The following is an 18,672-nucleotide window of genomic DNA, read 5'->3' as shown; positions in this document are numbered from 1 at the left end:
CCATGAGACGATGGACTCTGAAAAACAAACAGGGTTCTAGAGGGGAGGGGGGTGGGAGGATGGATTAGCCTGGTGGTGGGTATTGAGGAGGGCACATTCTGCATGGAGCAATGGGTGTTATGCACAAACAATGAATCATGGAACACTTTATCTAAAACTAATGATGTAATGTATGGGGATTAACATAAAAATAAAAAAAAAGATAGGATTAATCCTTTTTTTTTTAAAAGATTTTATTCATTTATTTGACAGAGAGAGACACAGTGAGAGAGGGAACACAAGGGGAGTGGGAGAGGGAGAAGCAGGCTTCCCACGGAGAAGGGAGCCCAATGCGGGGCTCGATCCCAGGACCCTGGGATCATGATCTGAGCCGAAGGCAGACGCTTAACGACTGAGCCACCCAGGCGCCCAAGATAGGATTAATCTTATTTACTAAGTGAAAAAAGCCAAATCCCTCCCAATCAAGTAACGTACTGTGTGATTCCACTTACATGAAATTCTAGAAAAGGCAAACTTATCTAGCGATAGAAAGCAAATCAGTGGTTGCCCAGGGAAAGGGAGGGGACTGGTTGCCAGAAAGACCATGGTATGATTATAGAGGTCTGGAACTTTCAGCCTCACCACAACCACTAGGAGGGGAGTAAGGGCTGGAGATTGAACTAATTGTCAATGAGCAATGACTCAGTCATACCTATGTAATAAAACTCCATAAACATCCCTAAATGACGAAGTTTGGAAAGCTTCCTGGTTGGTAAACACACTGAGGTGCTGGGAGTGTGGTGCACCCAGAAAGGGAATGGAAGCTCTGTGCCTGTTCTCCCATACCCTGTCCTGTGCATCTCTTCCATTTGGCTGTTGCGGAGTTGTACCCTTTAAAGCCCTTTTAAATAAATGGCTAATTGCAAGTAAAGTGCTTTCCCAAGTTCTATGGGTTGTTCTAGCAAATTACTGAAACTGAGGAGGGAGCTGTGGAAACTCTGAATTTATAGCTGGTTGGTCAGAAGTACAGGGGCCAAACCTGGGACCTGCCACTGGCTTCTGAGGTGGGGGCAGTCTTGTAGGACTGAGCCCTTAATCTGTGGGGTCTGCGGTAACTCTGGGTTGTTTCAGAACTGAACTGCGAGTTGAATATCATGTTGGTGTCCAGAGTTGGAGAACCGGTAGGCATGAGAAAAAAAAAAAAACCACACATATGGCGTCAGAAGCGTTATAAATAGGAGTGCCTGGGTGGCTCAGTCATTAAGTGTCTGCCTTTGGCTCAGGTCATGATCCCAGGGTCCTGGGATTGAGCCCTGCATCGGGTTTCCTGCTCGGCGGGAAGCCTGCTTCTCCCTCTCCCACTCCCCCTGCTTGTGTTCCCTCTCTTGCTGTGTATCTGTCAAATAAACAAATAAAACCTTCAAAAAAAAAAAAAAGAGAAGCGTTATAAATAAATATACATCAGATACACATGCTTCCTGGGCTTGACCAGTCAAGTGGAGCACAGAATGAAAAACGCTTTTCAACAGAACACCTGTGTTTAGTCCTCTCTAGTGCCAGGGAACTTACTACCTCCTGAAGAACACAACCCCAATTTTTGAAAGCAAGAGAGCAACCCCACAACAGCAACTGTTCCCATAAGCAGCAGCTCTGTTATCAATGGGCTTGATACTGGAGCCCCACGCGGCACACAGGGGCAAGCATCACCTTGACTTCAGAGGAAGACTCGGAAGCCTACGATGAGGGTTAAGTAACTTAGCAAAGCTGACAGCTACTGAAGGACTAAGGGTTGGAACCGGAGCCCAAGTCAGACCCCTCCCCGGCTCCCACACTGCCCCGGGAAAGCTCATGAAGGCTTGCTGCCGCCTACTTGCTAACACACTACAAAGTTCCCAGGGAGAGTGACGAGGGTAGCCACGCTGCCAGCCAGTCCTGGGCTGAGCTGCTGCCCTAGAAATCACTCTCAGCTCTCCTCATAGCTGGGGGCCAGTAACCCTCATTCTACAGACGGAGAAGGACTGGAGAAGACTGGAGAAAGCAAGCAGACTGTCCGACACCACACAGCCAGCTGGTGCCAGGAAGACACTTACACCCCACGTGCAGTGAGTCATCTCACAGTTAAATGTTCGACTCTGGGGCCTTCGAATCCCATCCTCGGGACACATTAGCTTTGTGACCACAGTCACCTAACACACTTGCCCAAAATCCCTCCATTTGCCTGGACAACCTAAAAGCACTCCACAGAAGAAGGAACCACCTTCAAGATGACTGCAGGCTTCCTACACTTCCCACTGTGGCCCGAGGCACCACTACTTTTCTTACTTTTTAAGGAATCGTGAGGCCAGCACCGTCTGCTTCCCTTCTTCCTCCTCTGAGTCGGAATCAGAAGACGTGGAACCTGTGTCCCAGTCTTCATCATCTTCTGAATCTTCGGAATCCTCATCATCATCCTTAGAGAAATAAGAGAATCAGCAGGAAAAAGACGGGGAGACTGACTGGTCTCCCTGCTCTCCCTGCTGACCCAGGTTCCAGGGATTTTCAGGAGCAGAACAAGAGTGGATATTCATCAATCAGCATATGAAGAGCTGGACTGGACCACCAAGACCCAGAGAGAAGCGTGGACTTGCTCTAGGGACACACAGCTCCCCAGGGGTGGACCCTGGTCCCAAATCTAGTGCTCCAGGTTCCAGATCACTCCGTGCTCTAATCCAAGACGAAGGCTGTTCTCAAACCAGACTCCACTAAACCCCACCCCTCCCAAGCCTAGGGGTCTTCTCCCCAAGAAGCTGAGAATGGTCCATAGCAGGCAAATCGCCCCTCGTAGTCTCGCGCTGGCTCTGACCTCCATCTTTTTGAGGAACTTGCGACTCTCTCCAGAAGGAGCTTCTGATTTCTTCTTCAGGAAAGCTGCAGCACTGACTCCATCCTCATCCTCATCCTCATCTGAAGAGCCTGGGGCGGGGGGGGGGGGAAGGAGAGAGAAGAGAGTCAGAGTGGTGAAGAGCAAGGCAGAGAAGCAACCGAGAAAGCATGGCAAGGGAACCAACTGTGGACTTGTAACCCTTTCAGTGAGGGGCCCCCCCTCACCTTCTGAATCCTCCTCATTCTTCTCAGCGTCTTCGTCTGCAGACTGCTCAGGGTTCTTGACCAAGGGAGACGTGAGAATAATTAACGATGCCTGCCAACCATCACCCTATCCTCACCATCCTCCCCCTCCACCCTGGAGACATGTGTCCCGATTCCTTCTCCAGGCACGCCTTCCATTTGCAAATGCTCTTCTGTCTCACTCAGGGGGTCACTGTCCCCACAGTTGAGGAAGTCTGCCTCTAGCATCCCCACCTGCTTATAATTTGTAATGTGGGACTCGAAATCTCTGTTATATTTTCGAATCTTCTGGCGCAGCGTGCTCAGGGCCTTGGCATTGTTCTTGTTCATCTTCTTCTTCCCTTCCTTATCTTCCCATAGCTAAAGGATAACAGAGGGAAGAAAGAGAGAACAGGGATGTGAGCCTAGGATTATTTCCTAACACCGGGCTTCACCACATGATGAGTTTTGCTATCTGTACACCATCTGTACTGCTTGCCAACTGTATCTGTTAACTTATTTTTTTAAAGATCCTTTGTATATCACCACCAAAAGAAAAAAAAAACCCAAATAACAATATGAAAATAAGTATGGTTAAAATTCTTGGCCAAAAATGGTCCCTCTCTTTGCTTCAGCCCCCTTTTTCTCAGGTTCCAGGAAGTACTACATGTACAACAAGAGGAGAAAGGATTCCTGGAAGTGGGTTAGGAGCAGGCCCCAGGTCCAAAATCCCCTCTGGATCCTCCCTCACCCACAGAAATCACACCTCATTAAGATAGTCCTCCAGATCAGCCAAGATGCGGATATAGAACCGGGGGACACCTTCCTTGTCCACAATGCTCTTAGCCTTCCCATATGCTTTTCCCAGGAGCTCAAACTCTTCCAGGCATTTGGTGACATCCCGAATCTTCATGGCATTACGAATGGTCCGAATGAGGTTGGTCAGCTCCTCGAACCTGGGTTGGGAGCCCAAAACCACATTGGACATGCCCACCAACACCAGAAAACCCACCACTGCTACAGAGATTCCCCATCATCTGGCCTCCCCATGGCCTCACCTCTTGTCCTTGGCACTTCGCACAACTCTCTTGGTATCTTCTTCATCCTCACTCAGCAACAATGGCCTGTTTGAAAAAACAGAGACCATTAACTTCCCTTCCTTGCTCCGGTCTTTTTAAGTGATCTCTATTTCCCTTCTCAGAGGAGCAAAAAGAATGGAATTACTCAGGCCATCATACTTGATACTTCCTCTTCAAAACCTCATCATACACAACACAATCAGCTAAGCCTACTTCATGTATGCCCTTTGTCAAACACTGTTGCACAAAGATGACCATCTCCATCCTCTAAAAAATAAACACAGATATTTATTTACTGGGTCAGAAAACTAATTACATGAAAACACAAGTAACTAAATACTGAAAAAAGTCAAGAAAAAAGGGTACTTCAGCTAGAATGAATGGAAAAGGCTTTAAGAAAGTGGTACTTGAGGGTGCCTGGGTGGCTCAGTTGGTTAAGCGACTGCCTTCGGCTCAGGTCATGATCCCGGAGTCCTGGGATCGAGTCCCACATCGGGCTCCCGGCTCAGCGGGGAGCCTGCTTCTCCCTCTGACCCTATCCCCTCTCATGCTGTTTCTCTCTCTCTCTCTCAAATAAATAAATAAAATCTTAAAAAAAAAAAAAAAAAAAAGTGGTACTTGAATTAGATCACAGAAAGCAATGTTTCCCAGGGTGTGAGAAGCCAAGGGCAAGGAAAAGGTCCTCATGGCTTTAAACCTCCATTACTAGCACTTTTCTTTAATAAGGAGAGATTAGACCACAGACAACATTCAGATGGCAACATATCTCCATTCTTTTCATTTTATTCACTTTCCAATTATTTTGTATTTTGGAGTAAGTGATGTTGGTTTTCCAATTGTGGCAATAATATAAAATCATATTCGGGTGGGCATATGTGCACATTTATATATATTATTAAACAGCGGCACAGGCATATAGAAAAGGTGCAAGTGGCATGTATGAAGGAAGTTCGAGACACATTCCACTGTTTCAAAAAATGAAAAGAATTTTAATTTACAGAGTTAGGAGAAGAGTATTTATTTATTTGTTTTTAAGATTTTATCTATTTATTTGACAGAGAGCACAGGCACAAGCAGGGGAGGGAGAGGGATTAGCAGATTCCTCGATGAGCAGGGAGCCCGATGTGGAGCTGGATCCCAGCACCCTGGGATCATGACCTGAGCTGAAGGCAGATGCTTAAGCAACTGAGCCACCCAGGCACCCCAGGGGAAGGGTATTTAAGTGAATATCAAAAAGAGAAAAATAATAGGGGCGCCTGGGTGGCTCAGTTGGTTAAACGACTGCCTTCCGCTCAGGTCATGATCCCATGATCCTGGGATCCAGCCCCATGTCAGGCTCCCTGCTCAGCGGGGAGCCTGCTTCTCCCTCTCCCTCTGCCTGCTGCTCTGCCTACTTGTGTTCTCTATCTCTCTGTCAAATAAATAAATAAAAGCTTAAAACAAAACAAAAACAAAAAGAGGAAAATAATAGATGATGGTGAGCCAGCCCGGAGTACCAGGTAGCTGAGCTTCAGAGCCACATCCAGCAGCTCTCAAATACCAATTAAGCATTTTGGATTTTTTTGTGAGCAAGATTTTTTGGTGGTAAGAGTAACTAGGACTTTCGGAGTCCGATGCCGAACGGAAGAGAGGCGGTACAGAGGCTGTGGACATTCAGGCCAATTAGGAAGCTGATGCAACAGACCTGGCCAGTGGGAAATCTCTTCCGACTCTTGTACCCAGCGGGTGGACTCCCACATTCACATCACCGTGAAGCATGAAGGTTGTCCCTTCGACAATGCTTTTGGTCCCTTAAACACTCGAAATCCTCAGAACCCGCTCTCGCCGCATCCTTGCGAACCTCGTCGTCGCCCCCACCTCCATTCCCTCCCACTTACGCGGCCTTCCCGAGCCTGCTGAACCGCGCACTCCGCGAGTAGTCACCACGGCGCAGGCCCCCCACTCACTGTTTGCCGTAGTTACCCCCGACGGGTTTGGTGACGAGCTCCTCCCCCGATAGAGACGACTCGGACTCGCTGTCCGAACCAGTGGTGAAAAACCGCGACATGGCGACGGCGCTGAGGGGCTGCGGCGGGCGCAGCCGGACCTGCGGGAGAGCCGGAGTCACAGACAAGAAGGGGCCAGGGTCGCCACCTCCCGACCCCCACCTCTCATCGTCCCCGCTAGTACCCCGATCTGCGTCCCCTCCTCAAAGGACAAGGCCCAAAAAATACACACCGTCCGAGCTCGCCAGTCACACCGTGTGGCCGGAACGACGGAAACACGAAAAGAGGGAAGATGGGAACTTACGTCACTTCCGGGAGACGCTGACGAACTATGCCGGCGACTACAACTCCCAGTGGTCTTCGCGCTACGCAGGGGCGGGGACGTCCTGTCGTAACCTTGGCAGGCAGGGCGGAGCCTGGAGAAAACCGACTGTCAAACATTTGTTACTTGCAGATACCGAGCATCACCCAGCACCTGCGGAGTCAGAATTTCAAGGCCAGGAGTTACTTTTTTTTAGAGCGCCTGCGTAACGCTGATGAGCTGCTAGGTTTTGGAGCTAGGCTTAGAGCAAACTTCGAATCAGACTTTGAATTCAAATCTTGGCTCCGCCACTTTGTTTGAATTTAGGCAAATTTCCTAACCTCTCTGTGCTGCTTTCTCCCCAACTATAAAATGACGATAATAGCACCTACGTCACAGGATGTATGAGAGTTAAATGACTTAGTATATGTGAAGCTTTTAGGGCAGTGCCTTGTACAAAATAAACATGTAATAATTAGCTAGTATTCACTCATTGTTCCACAAATACTGATTTACCAAGGTTTTATTATGAACCAGCAGTGTCCTAGGCACTGAATACATCAGTGAATAAGACAGAAATGGTCCCTGACTTCACAAGGAACTCATATTCTATTGTAGTGGCATAAATTAACAAGTAAACAGATAATTTCAGATAGTAATAAGCACCATAAAGATTTTAAAGTAACTGTTTAGATGGGAAGATTATTTTGGATAGGAAGGGCAGCCCTCTGAAGAGGTGACATTTGAGTTGAGATCCAAATGACAGAAAGAAGGGAGCCATGCAGATGGTCTTCTAGGGAAAGAGCATTCCCAACTCTTCTTCTAGGAAAGGGAAACAGCAAGTGTAAAGGCCCTGAGGCAGAAATGAACTCGGCCAGGTTCTGAGAATGCCAGTGTGCTATCAATGAAGTGAGCAGGCATTAACAGTATAGAAGTAGACAATACTAGATCATGCAAGTCCTTATAGGCCTGTGGATTTAAATCCAGGTGGGTTGAAGAAACCATCAGCAGGGGTTTTAACAGCACAGGGACTGTTTTACATTTTTAAAGGTAGTTCCAGTCCTTCAGTATTTGCTGCATGTCTGGGCTTGAGTTTAGCATTGGAGGCACAGTGTTCGCCTGAAAGAAAAGTAGGAATTAGCAGACTGAAGGGAAAGAAGGAGGCCACTTTGGGTAGACAAAACAGAGTGAAAATCCTGGAGACAGGAAAGCTCAGGGCACAATCAGTGCCTGGTACATTGGGGTTAGAATGTGACAAGGCCTCTCCACATGTCTTGGCCTGTCACCCCTGTTCTTTTTCCCTTCCCCTTCTCTCTGTCTCCCTTCCTCTCTCTCTCCCTCCTTTCCTCCCTTCTTCCCTCTCTCCCCACAGATCCACTTGATTCTGACACCAACCTCTTCACCTCCCCAAACAGAAAAGGAATGCACAGAAATTGCCAAGGGAGCCGAGGTAAAGGGAAAAAGAGGCTGAGTGAGATAAAAATCAATGTCACTGGAGATGAAGAAATGTAAATTCACACTAAAGGAAAGCTACTGATTTTAGGGTGGCTTCCCATTACTCCCAAGACCCTGATAAGTTGCAAAAAAAAAAAATCATATTGAACTCATTTTTTACCAATCCCTTACTAAGTCATTATGAAATATTTCAATTTAACAGGGAGGTGGCTTTTTTAGTGAACTTTTTATTGAAGTGTAACATAGTTTCAGATGAGTGACAGGTCATAATGTACAGCTTGATGAGTTCCATAAAGCGAGCACAACTGTGTAACGAGCACTCACATCAAAAACAGGACATGACCAGATTGCCCCCACCCCCGAGTTCCACTCTTGTATCCCCCTCCAGTTACTACCCAGTGGGCTTCTTAAATTTTATTTTTTATTATAAAAATTTCAAGCATAGAGACAAGAATAAAGACTATTCTTTTCTTATATAAAGATTTTATTTATTTATTTGACAGAGAGAGAGCTAGCAAGAGAGAGAGAGCACAAGCAGGGAGAGCGGCAGGCAGAGGGAGAGGGAAAAGCAGGCTCCCCACCAAACAAGGAGCCTGACACACGGGGCTCGATTCCAGGACCCTTAACCGACAGAGCCATCCAGGCGCCCAAGAATAAAGACTATTGTAATGAGCATCCATGTGTTGTTACAACTTTATATGATACATGTCACATTTGATGGAGCTTTTTTTTTTTTTAAGAAAAATTAAAAACACACTCAGGACCTCCTAGGTAAATGGAGGGCTTAATGAAGAAGGTTCACGGTACATCCATGAATATTTTCACAGCAAAATATTAGTGTGTGCCCAGCCCTTCCACATGGACGATCTTTCTTTTTTTTTTTTTTTTTTAAGATTTTATTTATTTATTTGACAGAGAGAGACACAGCGAGAGAAGGAACACAAGCAGGGGGAGTGGGAGAGGGAGAAGCAGGCTCCCCACAGAGCAGGGAGCCCAATGCGGGGCGCGATCCCAGGACCCTGGGACCATGACCTGAGCTGAAGGCAGACGCCCAACCGACTGAGCCACCCAGGCACCCCGATCTTTCTCTTAATACATGTACACGATTACAAAATATAATCACATTAATTAAATGTACATTACAAAATGTAAATGTTACAGAAAAATATACAGGAGAAAAGAAATCTGTTTCCCACCCCTGACCCCAGGTTCCTCAGCTTCTCTCCCCAGAGGCAAACACCATTATCGGTTTACAGTGTTAATCTTCCACATGTTTCTCTGTATATACATAGCTAAGATACATAAAAGGATACAGATACATGTGTGCATATGTGTGTATATGGGTTATATCAATAAGGATATATAGATAGCTAGGTATCTGATAGATCCTTATTGATATAATTCTTATAGTATACGTACGTACTCATATCTATACCTTTTTATGTATCTATATTTATACAGAGAGATGTATCAATAGACGGAATATATGTATATCCCCATCTTTTGTGTTACACAAATCATAACATTCTTTTTGTGCTCTTCTGTGTCTTACTTCATTATTCACCTATCTTGCAGCTCTTTTTATAAGGCATATGGACCTGTCTCATTCTTTTTAATGGCAGACTATTGTACCATTATATCATGAACCATAAAATGCATTTCCTGAGACTCCTCTTGATGAATGCCTTTTTTATTTTATTTTATTATTTTTTTAAGATTTTATTTATTTATTTATTTGAGAGAGAGAGAATGAGAGAGAGCACATGAGAGGGGGGAGGGTCAGAGGGAGAAGCAGACTCCCCGCCGAGCAGGGAGCCCGATGCGGGACTCGATCCAGGGACTCCAGGATCATGACCTGAGCCGAAGGCAGTCACCTAACCAACTGAGCCACCCAGGCGCCCCAGAATGCCTCTTTTAAATCTTCACAACAGCCCTTTGGAGAAGAGGATGTTGACACCTACGAGGTCAAGTGACCTGCCCAAGATCACACGGCTACACTGTATTCCAACCCAAACATCATTTCATAACCATCAGAACTGTTGAGAGCTTTGCTGTTTCAAAGCTAGACCCTGACAATTTTTTGAGTTAAAACAACTTAGTCTTGTGAATAGGATGGATGGGAATGAGGGCAGCAAAGTAAAGAAAACCTGAGAATGTCTTCCTTTATGAGGATAACTAGGCTTTATAACCGGAGCCAAGCGTGACATGGGCATTTTTAATAGGTGCATTTTGTTAATGCCTAGATTTTGATGGGGTCCTTAATGGTCCCAGAGCAGGAAGCACACCCTGGCAGAGCTTTGATCAGTCTGGTGCCTACGGTGCATGTGGGCATCACATTTCCCTTGGCCAATTGCTTCTCTCTGAATGCCTGTAATCATGCAACCAGCAAGCTGAAAGGTGTTAGTCATTGCTGGCATTCGAACAGCAACTCCAAATGCATAAAGGCATTTGAAAGTCATGACAAACTTGTAGGTAGGCAGGCCAAGGAGCTACTAGTAATTTCATTCTACAGATGAGAAAACCACAACTCTAAACGAGCACGTGGTGGCTGAGCTAGTGACAGAGTGAGGTCCCAAAACCAGATCCTCTAATTCAAAGCCCACAGAAGACTCTTCTGGATACACTGTTTTATTTTCTAATGTTGACCAAAGCGGGATACATTGTCATTGTAAGAGGGGAGTGGACTGGGAGGAGGCAGAGGACCGAGCATGGGGGAAGGAGAAGGGTGGAATTAGCACTCCTCTCTGCGACTAAATCCTAGGTACCATGCTCTCTCTTCTTCACTCAACTCCAGCCACGGAGGCCTCAGTTCTGGTAGATCCAGTGCCCCATTTTTTAAATTATTATTATGTTAATCACCATACATTACATCATTAGTTTTTGATGTAGTGTTCCATGATTCATTGCGTATAACACCCAGCGCTCCATGCAGAACGTGCCCTCTTTAATACCCATCACCAGGCTAACCCATCCTCCCACCCCCCTCCCCTCTAGAACCCTCAGTTTGTTTCTCAGAGTCCATCGTCTCTCATGGTTCATCTCCCCCTCCGACTCCCCCCCTTCATTCTTCCCCTCCTGCTAGCTTCTTTTTTTTTTTTTTAAACATATATTGTATTATTTGTTTCAGAGGTACAGATCTGTGATTATTACGCAGCCATCAAAAGGAATGAAATCTTGCCATTTGCAACAATGTGGATGGAACTGGAGGGTGTTATGCTGAGTGAAATAGGTCAATCAGAGAAAGACATGTATCATATGACCTCATTGATATGAGGAATTCTTAATCTCAGGAAACAAACTGAGGGTTGCTGGAGTGGTGGGGGGTGGGAGGGATGGGGTGGCTGGGTGATCCAGTGCCCCATTTTTAAAACAAATATCTTGAGACACTTTATGAAATTCGTAGATAATATAACCTTCCGACACACACAATTTTTTTTTTTTTACTCTGTGTTTTATTTTCCCAAATAGCCCCCGAGCTCCTTGAAGACAGGGATAGTATCTTTACACATCTTAGTATCTCCCTCAGTGCACTTCATGCAGTTTGGGTTCAATCATATGTTGCTGTTTTGATTGCTATTGAAAGGAAAGGTAACATACAGACAGCAAAGCATACCAACTGTTTTCACTTGTACCATCATCTGTTAGTTTTGCCTATTCTTGAGATTCGGATACATAGAGTTATAATGTATTTCCTTTTTTGTGTCTGGCCTCTTTCAGAAGCCTGTGAGATTCACCCATGTTGTTACACGAACTGGTAGTTCCTCCTCTTATGATTGCTGAATACTCTTTAATCATGTAACTATGCCATAATGTATTAACTCTCCTGTTGACTTGGGTGGTGCCCAGCCTGGGGCTATTGTGAGTAAAGCTTTTATCAACATTTTTATACCAGTCTTTTTGTGGACATAAATAGTTATCTTCTTGGGTGAGATAGCTAGACCATAGAGTAAGTGTATATTCAGCTTCAGTAAATACTGCTATATTCTAACTGTATTTATAAAGGAAAAAAAAGAAAATATTCTTTATTTAAAACATGTACTGGGCATCTGGGTGGCTCAGTCAGTTAAGTGTCTGCCTTCGGCTCGGGTCATGATCCTGGGGTCCAGGGTTCGAGCTCCCTGCTCAGTGGGGAGTCCGCTTTTCCCTCTCCCCTCTGCCCCTCCCCCCATGTTCGTGCTCTCTCTCTCTCAAATAAATAAATAAAATCTTTGAAAAACAAACATGTACTTAAATATGTAAATTCTAGGGGCGCCTGGGTGGCTCAGTCAGTTAAGCGTCTGCCTTCAGCTCAGGTCATGATCCCAGAGTCCTGGGATCGAGCCCCGCATCGGGCTCCCTGCTCGGCGGGAAGCCTGCTTCTCCCTCTCCCACTCCCCCTGCTTGTGTTCCCTCTCTCGCTGTGTCTCTCTCTGTCAAATAAATAAATAAAATCCTTTTAAAAAAAATATGTAAATTCTAAGGTGTGATTTCCCTAGGAAATATAAAGAAATAGAGATTTGCAGCTACTTGCAATGACGTAGTTTGGATTTATAAGAAGACAATTGTAATATGAACAGATGTTGAACTTTTTTCTTTATACTTGATATTTTGAAAGAGGTATGTGTATATATACTCAGCCTTTTTACATGTATTTAGAATCACAGTGAACAAGGCAGCTACAATGGCAGCCAAAAAACAATAGGTTTTACTATGAGTGTTGCCTTCAGTGAAGGGATTTTCCAAATACAGTGAACAGCTCTTGGTTAAGATCAAAACAAAACAAAACACAATCTTCTTTCAATGTACATAATAGTTGAATTCCTGGAAAGTTCAGTGTATGTTAAAAGCAAGCAAGAGGGACGCCTGGGTGGCTCAGTTGGTTAAGCATCTGCCTTCAGCTCAGGTCATGATCTCAGGGTCCTGGGATCAAGTCCCGCATCGGGCTCCTTGCTCAGCAGGAAGCCTGCTTCTCCCTCTGCCTGCCGCTCCCCCTGCTTGTGCTTTCTCTCTCTCTCTCTCTGACAAATAAATAAAATCTTTAAAAAAAAAATAAAAGCAAGCAAGATATATCTTGAATTCACATGTAAAATGAAGTTAGATTCCCGGCCCATATTGTTAGATGTCTGGTGGGGACACTGAGAAGCCACTCAGGCATAGAAAATTGGCCCTCACCCTGTAAGGGCGATGCCGTCATTTCATAGTGAAATTCAAAACCCCCACAAACTTCCAAAATGACCATAGGGGGCAGTGCCACCCCATTGAGAACCACCGTCCAAGACCTGTTCTGTCCAATATGGTCAACAATAGTCATCTGTAACTTGTCATATATTAAATGAAATTAAAAGTCCAGTTTCTCAGCACACTAGCCACATTTCAAATGCTTAAAAACCACACGTAGCAAAAACTACCCGCAGAGAAAAGCCCAGGTCCAGATGGTTCCACTGGTTAATAATTCTGCAACTACTTAAAGAATTAACACCAGTTCTTCACAAACTCTTTCAAAAAATAGAAGAGGGACTACTTCCCAACTCATTCTATGAGGTCAGCATTACCCTGATACCAAAACCAGACAAAAAGTGACCCGAGAAAACTTCAGACCAGTATCTCTAGAGGCACAAAGATCCTCAACAAAATACTAGAAAATTTAATACACAAACCATGACCAAGTGAGATTTATTAGGAATGCAAAGTTGGGTTAGCATATGAAAATGAATTAATGTAAGGCACCATGTCAATAAAATAAAAGACAAAAACCACATGATCATCTCAATAGATGCAAAAAAAAAAAAAAGGATTTGACAACATGCAAAACATCTTCATGATAAAAACACATTACAAACTAGGAACAGAAGGGAACTTCCTCAATATGATATATAGGACATCTACAAAAAATCCACAGCTAACATCATACTTAATGATGAAAGCCTTTCCCCTAAAATCAGGAACAAGACAAGGAAGTCTACTCTCACAACTCCTACTCAGTGTTGTACTAGAGGTTCTAGCTAAGGCAATTCAGCAAAAAAGTCAAATAAAAGACATCTAGGTTAGATAGGTTTGCAGAGGACAGAACTTGTATATAGAAAATCCTATGGAATTTACCAAAAACCTATTGGAAATAATAATGAGTTTGGCAAGGTTGGAGGGTAAAAGGTCAATAGACAAAAAGCAATTGGTATTTTTATACATTTATAAAGGCCAATCCAAAAAGGAAATTAAGAAAACAATTCCACTGGGATGCCTGGGCTGCTCAGTCAGTTAAGTGTCTGACTCTTGATTTTGGCTCAGGTCATGATCTCAGATCGAGACCCCACGTCAGGCTCCACGTTGGACATGGAGCCAGCTTAAGATTCTCTTTCTCCTTCTCCCTCTGCCCCTACCCACCCCCCCCAAAAACAAAGCAATTTCACTTACAAAAGCACCAAAAAGAATAAAATGATTAGAAATAAATTTAACAAAAGAAGTGCAAAATGTATACTCTGAAACTAGAAAGCATTCTTGGAAGAAAATAAAGATCTAAATAAGAGGAAAGACATCCCATGTTCATGGATCAAAAGAGTTAATGTTAAGTTGGCAGTACTTCCAAAACTGGTCTACAGGTTCAACGCAATCCCTATCAAAATTGCAACTGGCTTCTTTGTAGAAATTGACAAGTTCATCCTAAAATTCATAAAACATTATCGAAAAAGAACAAAGTTGGAGGGTTCACACTTCCCAATTTCAAAAACTCAGTACAAAACCACAGGAATCAAGACAGTGTTGTACTAGCATAAGAATAAACATGTAGATCAATGGAACTGAACTGAGAGTCCAGAAATAAATCCCCACATTTGCAGTCAACTGATTTTCAACAACTGATTTTTTACTTTTTTTTTTTTTTTCAACAGCTGATTTTCTAAAACATATCTATAGGGAGTCTTTGCAACAAATGGTGCTGGGACAACTGGATATCTACATGCAAAAGAGTGAAGTTGGGCCCAGTGTTGGGGGGGTTCCCCAAGATTTTTTTTTAGTTGTAAGAGTTCTTTATGTATCCTAGATACAAGTCCCTTTATATAAAGAATGTCTTAAAAAGGAAAAGCATAATTCAGTAATTCTCAAAGTGTGGTCCCAAGAATAGCAGCAGCAGTATCATCTGGGTTTATGATAGGAAAGCATATTCTCGGTCCCCACCCCACAATTCCTCAATCACAGCCCTGGCGGTGGGCCCAGAAATCTGTATTTTCACCAGCCCTCTGGGGCACACTCAAGTTTGAGAACCATTGGCATAATGCAGTATAAAAATAAAGGCAGGATTCCAGCCATAGCACGGACAAAGCTAACATCTACTGATTGCTGACCATGCCGTCCCAAGAGCTCATGTAGTTTCCACAACCACCTTATGACGTGTTGGTACTACGGTTACCCCCATTTGACCGACCAGTAAACTGAGGTGCAGAAAGGTGAAGATAATTGCCTGAGATCATGAATTCATGAATGGCAGAGCTGGGACCTGAAGGCCAGGTTTCTCTGCCTGCAAAGCCCACGCTGTTAACCACCATGTCAGCATTTCCCTGAGCGTGGGCCACAAACATCAGTGGTAGTGATGGGATAGTCTCAGAGCGTACATGGATGTTCACTTTGAGCTCCAAAGGGTATGTACTGATCTTCCCCAACTTATGACAGGGTTATGTCCTGATAAACCCATCGTAAGTTGAAACTATCTTAAGTCGAAAATGCATGTAGTACACCTAACCTACTGAACATCATTGCTTAGCCTAGCTTCCCTTAAATGTGCTCAGAACACTTACATCTGCCTGCAGTTGGGCAAAGTCAGCAAACACAGTCTATTTTACAACAGAGTGTGGAATATCTCATGTAATTGATTCAATATTGTACTGGTTGTAGGGCTGCAGAAGGGTTGTGTGTCCGTTGTTGACCCTGGTGGTCGCGGGGCTGACTGGGAGCTGTGGTCGGCTGCCATTACCCAGCATCACAAGCGAGGATAGCACATATCGCCAGCCCAGGAAAAGATCAAAATTCAAAATTCAAATTTTCGATAATGTTTTATGAATTTTAGGATGAACTAGGATGAACACTCTGCCAAGGCTTCTGTCTGTAGCATGAGGCCAGACACTTTCTGTAATGGAATTCTTTCTGTAACGATTATAAGCTGCTAATTTCTACTGAATGGCTATCGCTTTCACACCACTGTAATGTTGAAAAATCGTTAAGTCAAAATCATCATAAGTCAGGAACTGTCTGCATTTATTCTTATGGGTTGTAGAAAGAAGAATACGTAACTAGCATTTCAAACCCATGACTTCAATGGTAGCATTAAGTGTCCTTTAAAAAATTTATATTAGAAGTCATTTAATGAAAATATTAAGTGAGTAAAAGTACTTTCATGCACAGACATGGCAAACATTGGAGTATGGGAAACACTGCTAAACCAGCATTAGTTACCTTAAGAATCTATAATGACTTGTGCATTTTACTGTATAAAAATTGTACCAAAAAAAAAGGACTGTACAAAAATACCAGATTCTGGTTAATGCACATGCTGAAGCGTTTAGAGGGAAGTGTACTAGGGGCACCCGGCTGGCTCAGTTGGTGGAGCATGATTCTCTTGATTGCGGGGTTGTAGGTTTGAGCCCAATGTTGGATGTACTTAAAAATAAAATCTTGGGGCACCCGGGTGGCTTAGTCATTAAGCGTCTGCCTTCGGCTCTGGTCAGGATCCCGGGGTCCTGGGATTGAGGCCCATATCAGGCTCCCTCCTCAGTGGGGAGTTTGCTTCTCCCTCTCTGCTCCCTCTGCTTGTGCTCTCTCTCTCTGTCAAATAAATAAACAAAATCTTTTTAAAAATAAAATAAAATCTTTTAAAAAAAGAGGGAAGTGTATTAAAATCAGCTTCCTACTTTGAAATACGCAAATCAGAGAGACTCATTTGGATGGAGTGTTACATATGTGATATGTCCACAGAACCCAGGTGGTGCATACATGAGCATCATTGTAGGAATTCTTTGAACCTCTCTGTACGTTTGCAAACTTAAGTGTTGGGGTAAAATATATGTAGATTGCGTCATACAGTAAATGAATGAATGAATGAATGAATGAGTAAAGCCTTAAAGACTAGGTAGAAATCTGCTGAAATACTTTCTTTAAACTCCCCTGCTTATATTCCAAAGTGGGTTTGTATTGCTCATATAACAAGAGAATATTTTTTTCAAGCAGAAAAATGGCACAGGAGTCCATTGATAAAATTGATAAAATAGGCATTTATTCTGAGGACGTAACACCATGAAGAAACTCCCCAAGGCCAGCCTGGGAGTGGGCGAAAACTGCTGGCTCGCTCGAAGGGGAACGGGACCTCAGCACTTCTCTGCACCCCGCCGCTCAGGGAAGCCTGGGCCAGAGCTTGCTCGGGCTTGCCCGCCTGTCGTTGCAGGCCCGGATTAGTGTGTCCCATGTCCCAAGAAGCCAGAACGTCAAGACAGGTGACAAAGGAAGTCGTGTAGAGGCAGGGCCAGGAGCCCTGACAGGGAGATTCCCAGAGTGTCGGAGATACAGGCAGCTGCCATGGCAAATTCCCGGTGCTCATCACTTGTCTGCAGGGGGCAGGAAGCAGGGGTGAGGCTTCAGTCCTAGCCGCCCCGGCCCAGGCCTTCCCCAGAGAGGCCCCCCGCGCCCTCGCCCAGCTGGCGCTGACCTTCAGGGCGATGTTGTGGAAGGTGTTCACGTAGGCAGCACCTCCGAGGAGCCCCTCATACAGAATGATCAGGAAGACGAGGTAGATGCTGGGAAGGAAGCTCAACCACACGTCCACCAGCAGGAAGGCCAGGTTGAGGCACTGGGGATGCAGGTGGAGGGGAAGGCTGAGCCTGGGACCAGAGGCTGTGATCCCATCCAGTGGCCCCTGGTTCTGGGAGATGCTGGGGAGAGGGCTGACAGAGCCGGATCAAATCCCAGCACCCAGCTGGCCTACCAGACCCTGGGATCTGGGGTAGGCCTTCTCCCTATCCTGTCCCAGCACGCTAGACGTTGTAGGTCTCTCTCCCAACCTCGCCTTGGCTCATGTCGCTCCTGGAACGCTATTCCCCTTCCCTCACTTGGGATCTCCTGGTCACCACTGTTTGCAGATCAGCTTGGATCAGGACCCCTCCCCTGGGCTCTCATGCCTCCTCCCAAGGGCTCCCTGAAGAGAGAGGCCCACCCCTCTCCCGCCATTTTACCAGACTGAGACTATGGGTGTTGATGAGCAGTTCTCAACTGGGTGTGATTTTTGCCACCCAGGGGACACCTGGCAATGTCTACAGATGTTCTTGGCTGTAGCAAGTGGGGAGGGAGTGGGTAGAGGCCATGGATGCTGCTCAATTCTGCGGTGCACGGGACAGCCCCACAACAAAGAATGATCCAACCCCAAATGTCAACAGGGCAGAGGTGGAGAAACTCTGGCTAAGGCATTCTCATGTCTTTAAGGAAGACTCTCTGACCCCACCCATGGGAGTAGGTCCCTCCTCTGTGCCCCAGTCCTTCAGAGGACCCCAGTGTCCCAGACCTGAGCGCACAGGGTTGCCTCCCCAGTGTGGAGGCCGCCATGGCGGTTCACACGCTTGATGTACACACAGATCACCTGGGCATCTCGTGCCCCACATAGGCCTTGCCCTCGAACGTTCTAATTCATTAAGTGTGAGGTGAGCTCGGAGATCTGCACTTAAGAAAACACATCCCAGGGCGCCTGGGTGGCTCAGTTGGTTAAGCGACTGCCTTCGGCTCAGGTCATGATCCTGGAGTCCCGGGATCGAGTCCCGCATCGGGCTCCCTGCTCGGC

General features: G+C 45.3%; 1 protein-coding gene and 1 long non-coding RNA gene across 2 annotated transcripts in view; both read right to left on the bottom strand.

Annotated features, from left to right (window-relative positions):
• Positions 1 to 6,465, bottom strand: part of LOC102735857 (eukaryotic translation initiation factor 3 subunit C) — a 22,522-nt gene extending 16,057 nt beyond the window's left edge. The window contains exons 1-8 of the mRNA XM_006733946.3: positions 6,360 to 6,465; positions 6,089 to 6,228; positions 4,122 to 4,187; positions 3,830 to 4,019; positions 3,319 to 3,444; positions 3,067 to 3,121; positions 2,822 to 2,931; positions 2,302 to 2,429 (exon numbers count right to left, since the gene is read on the bottom strand). Of these exons, the coding sequence (XP_006734009.1) occupies positions 2,302 to 2,429; positions 2,822 to 2,931; positions 3,067 to 3,121; positions 3,319 to 3,444; positions 3,830 to 4,019; positions 4,122 to 4,187; positions 6,089 to 6,189 (776 nt within the window). The 5' untranslated portion in view covers positions 6,190 to 6,228; positions 6,360 to 6,465. The remainder of the gene's footprint in view (positions 1 to 2,301; positions 2,430 to 2,821; positions 2,932 to 3,066; positions 3,122 to 3,318; positions 3,445 to 3,829; positions 4,020 to 4,121; positions 4,188 to 6,088; positions 6,229 to 6,359) is intronic.
• A 10,634-nt stretch (positions 6,466 to 17,099) lies between these two features.
• LOC145721545 (uncharacterized) lies at positions 17,100 to 18,666 on the bottom strand. The gene is made up of 2 exons (XR_014145277.1): positions 17,551 to 18,666; positions 17,100 to 17,449 (listed from the first exon to the last, which is right to left on the bottom strand). It is a non-coding gene; the product is annotated as an uncharacterized LOC145721545 (long non-coding RNA).
• Positions 18,667 to 18,672: the final 6 nt, after the last annotated feature.

Source organism: Leptonychotes weddellii, chromosome 5, assembly GCF_054177405.1.
Source record: "Leptonychotes weddellii isolate Sample4059 chromosome 5, ASM5417740v2, whole genome shotgun sequence".
Taxonomy (NCBI): Eukaryota; Metazoa; Chordata; class Mammalia; order Carnivora; family Phocidae; genus Leptonychotes; species Leptonychotes weddellii.
Note: the sequence above shows the minus strand (reverse complement) of the source record. Positions and strands in the feature narration are given on the sequence as shown.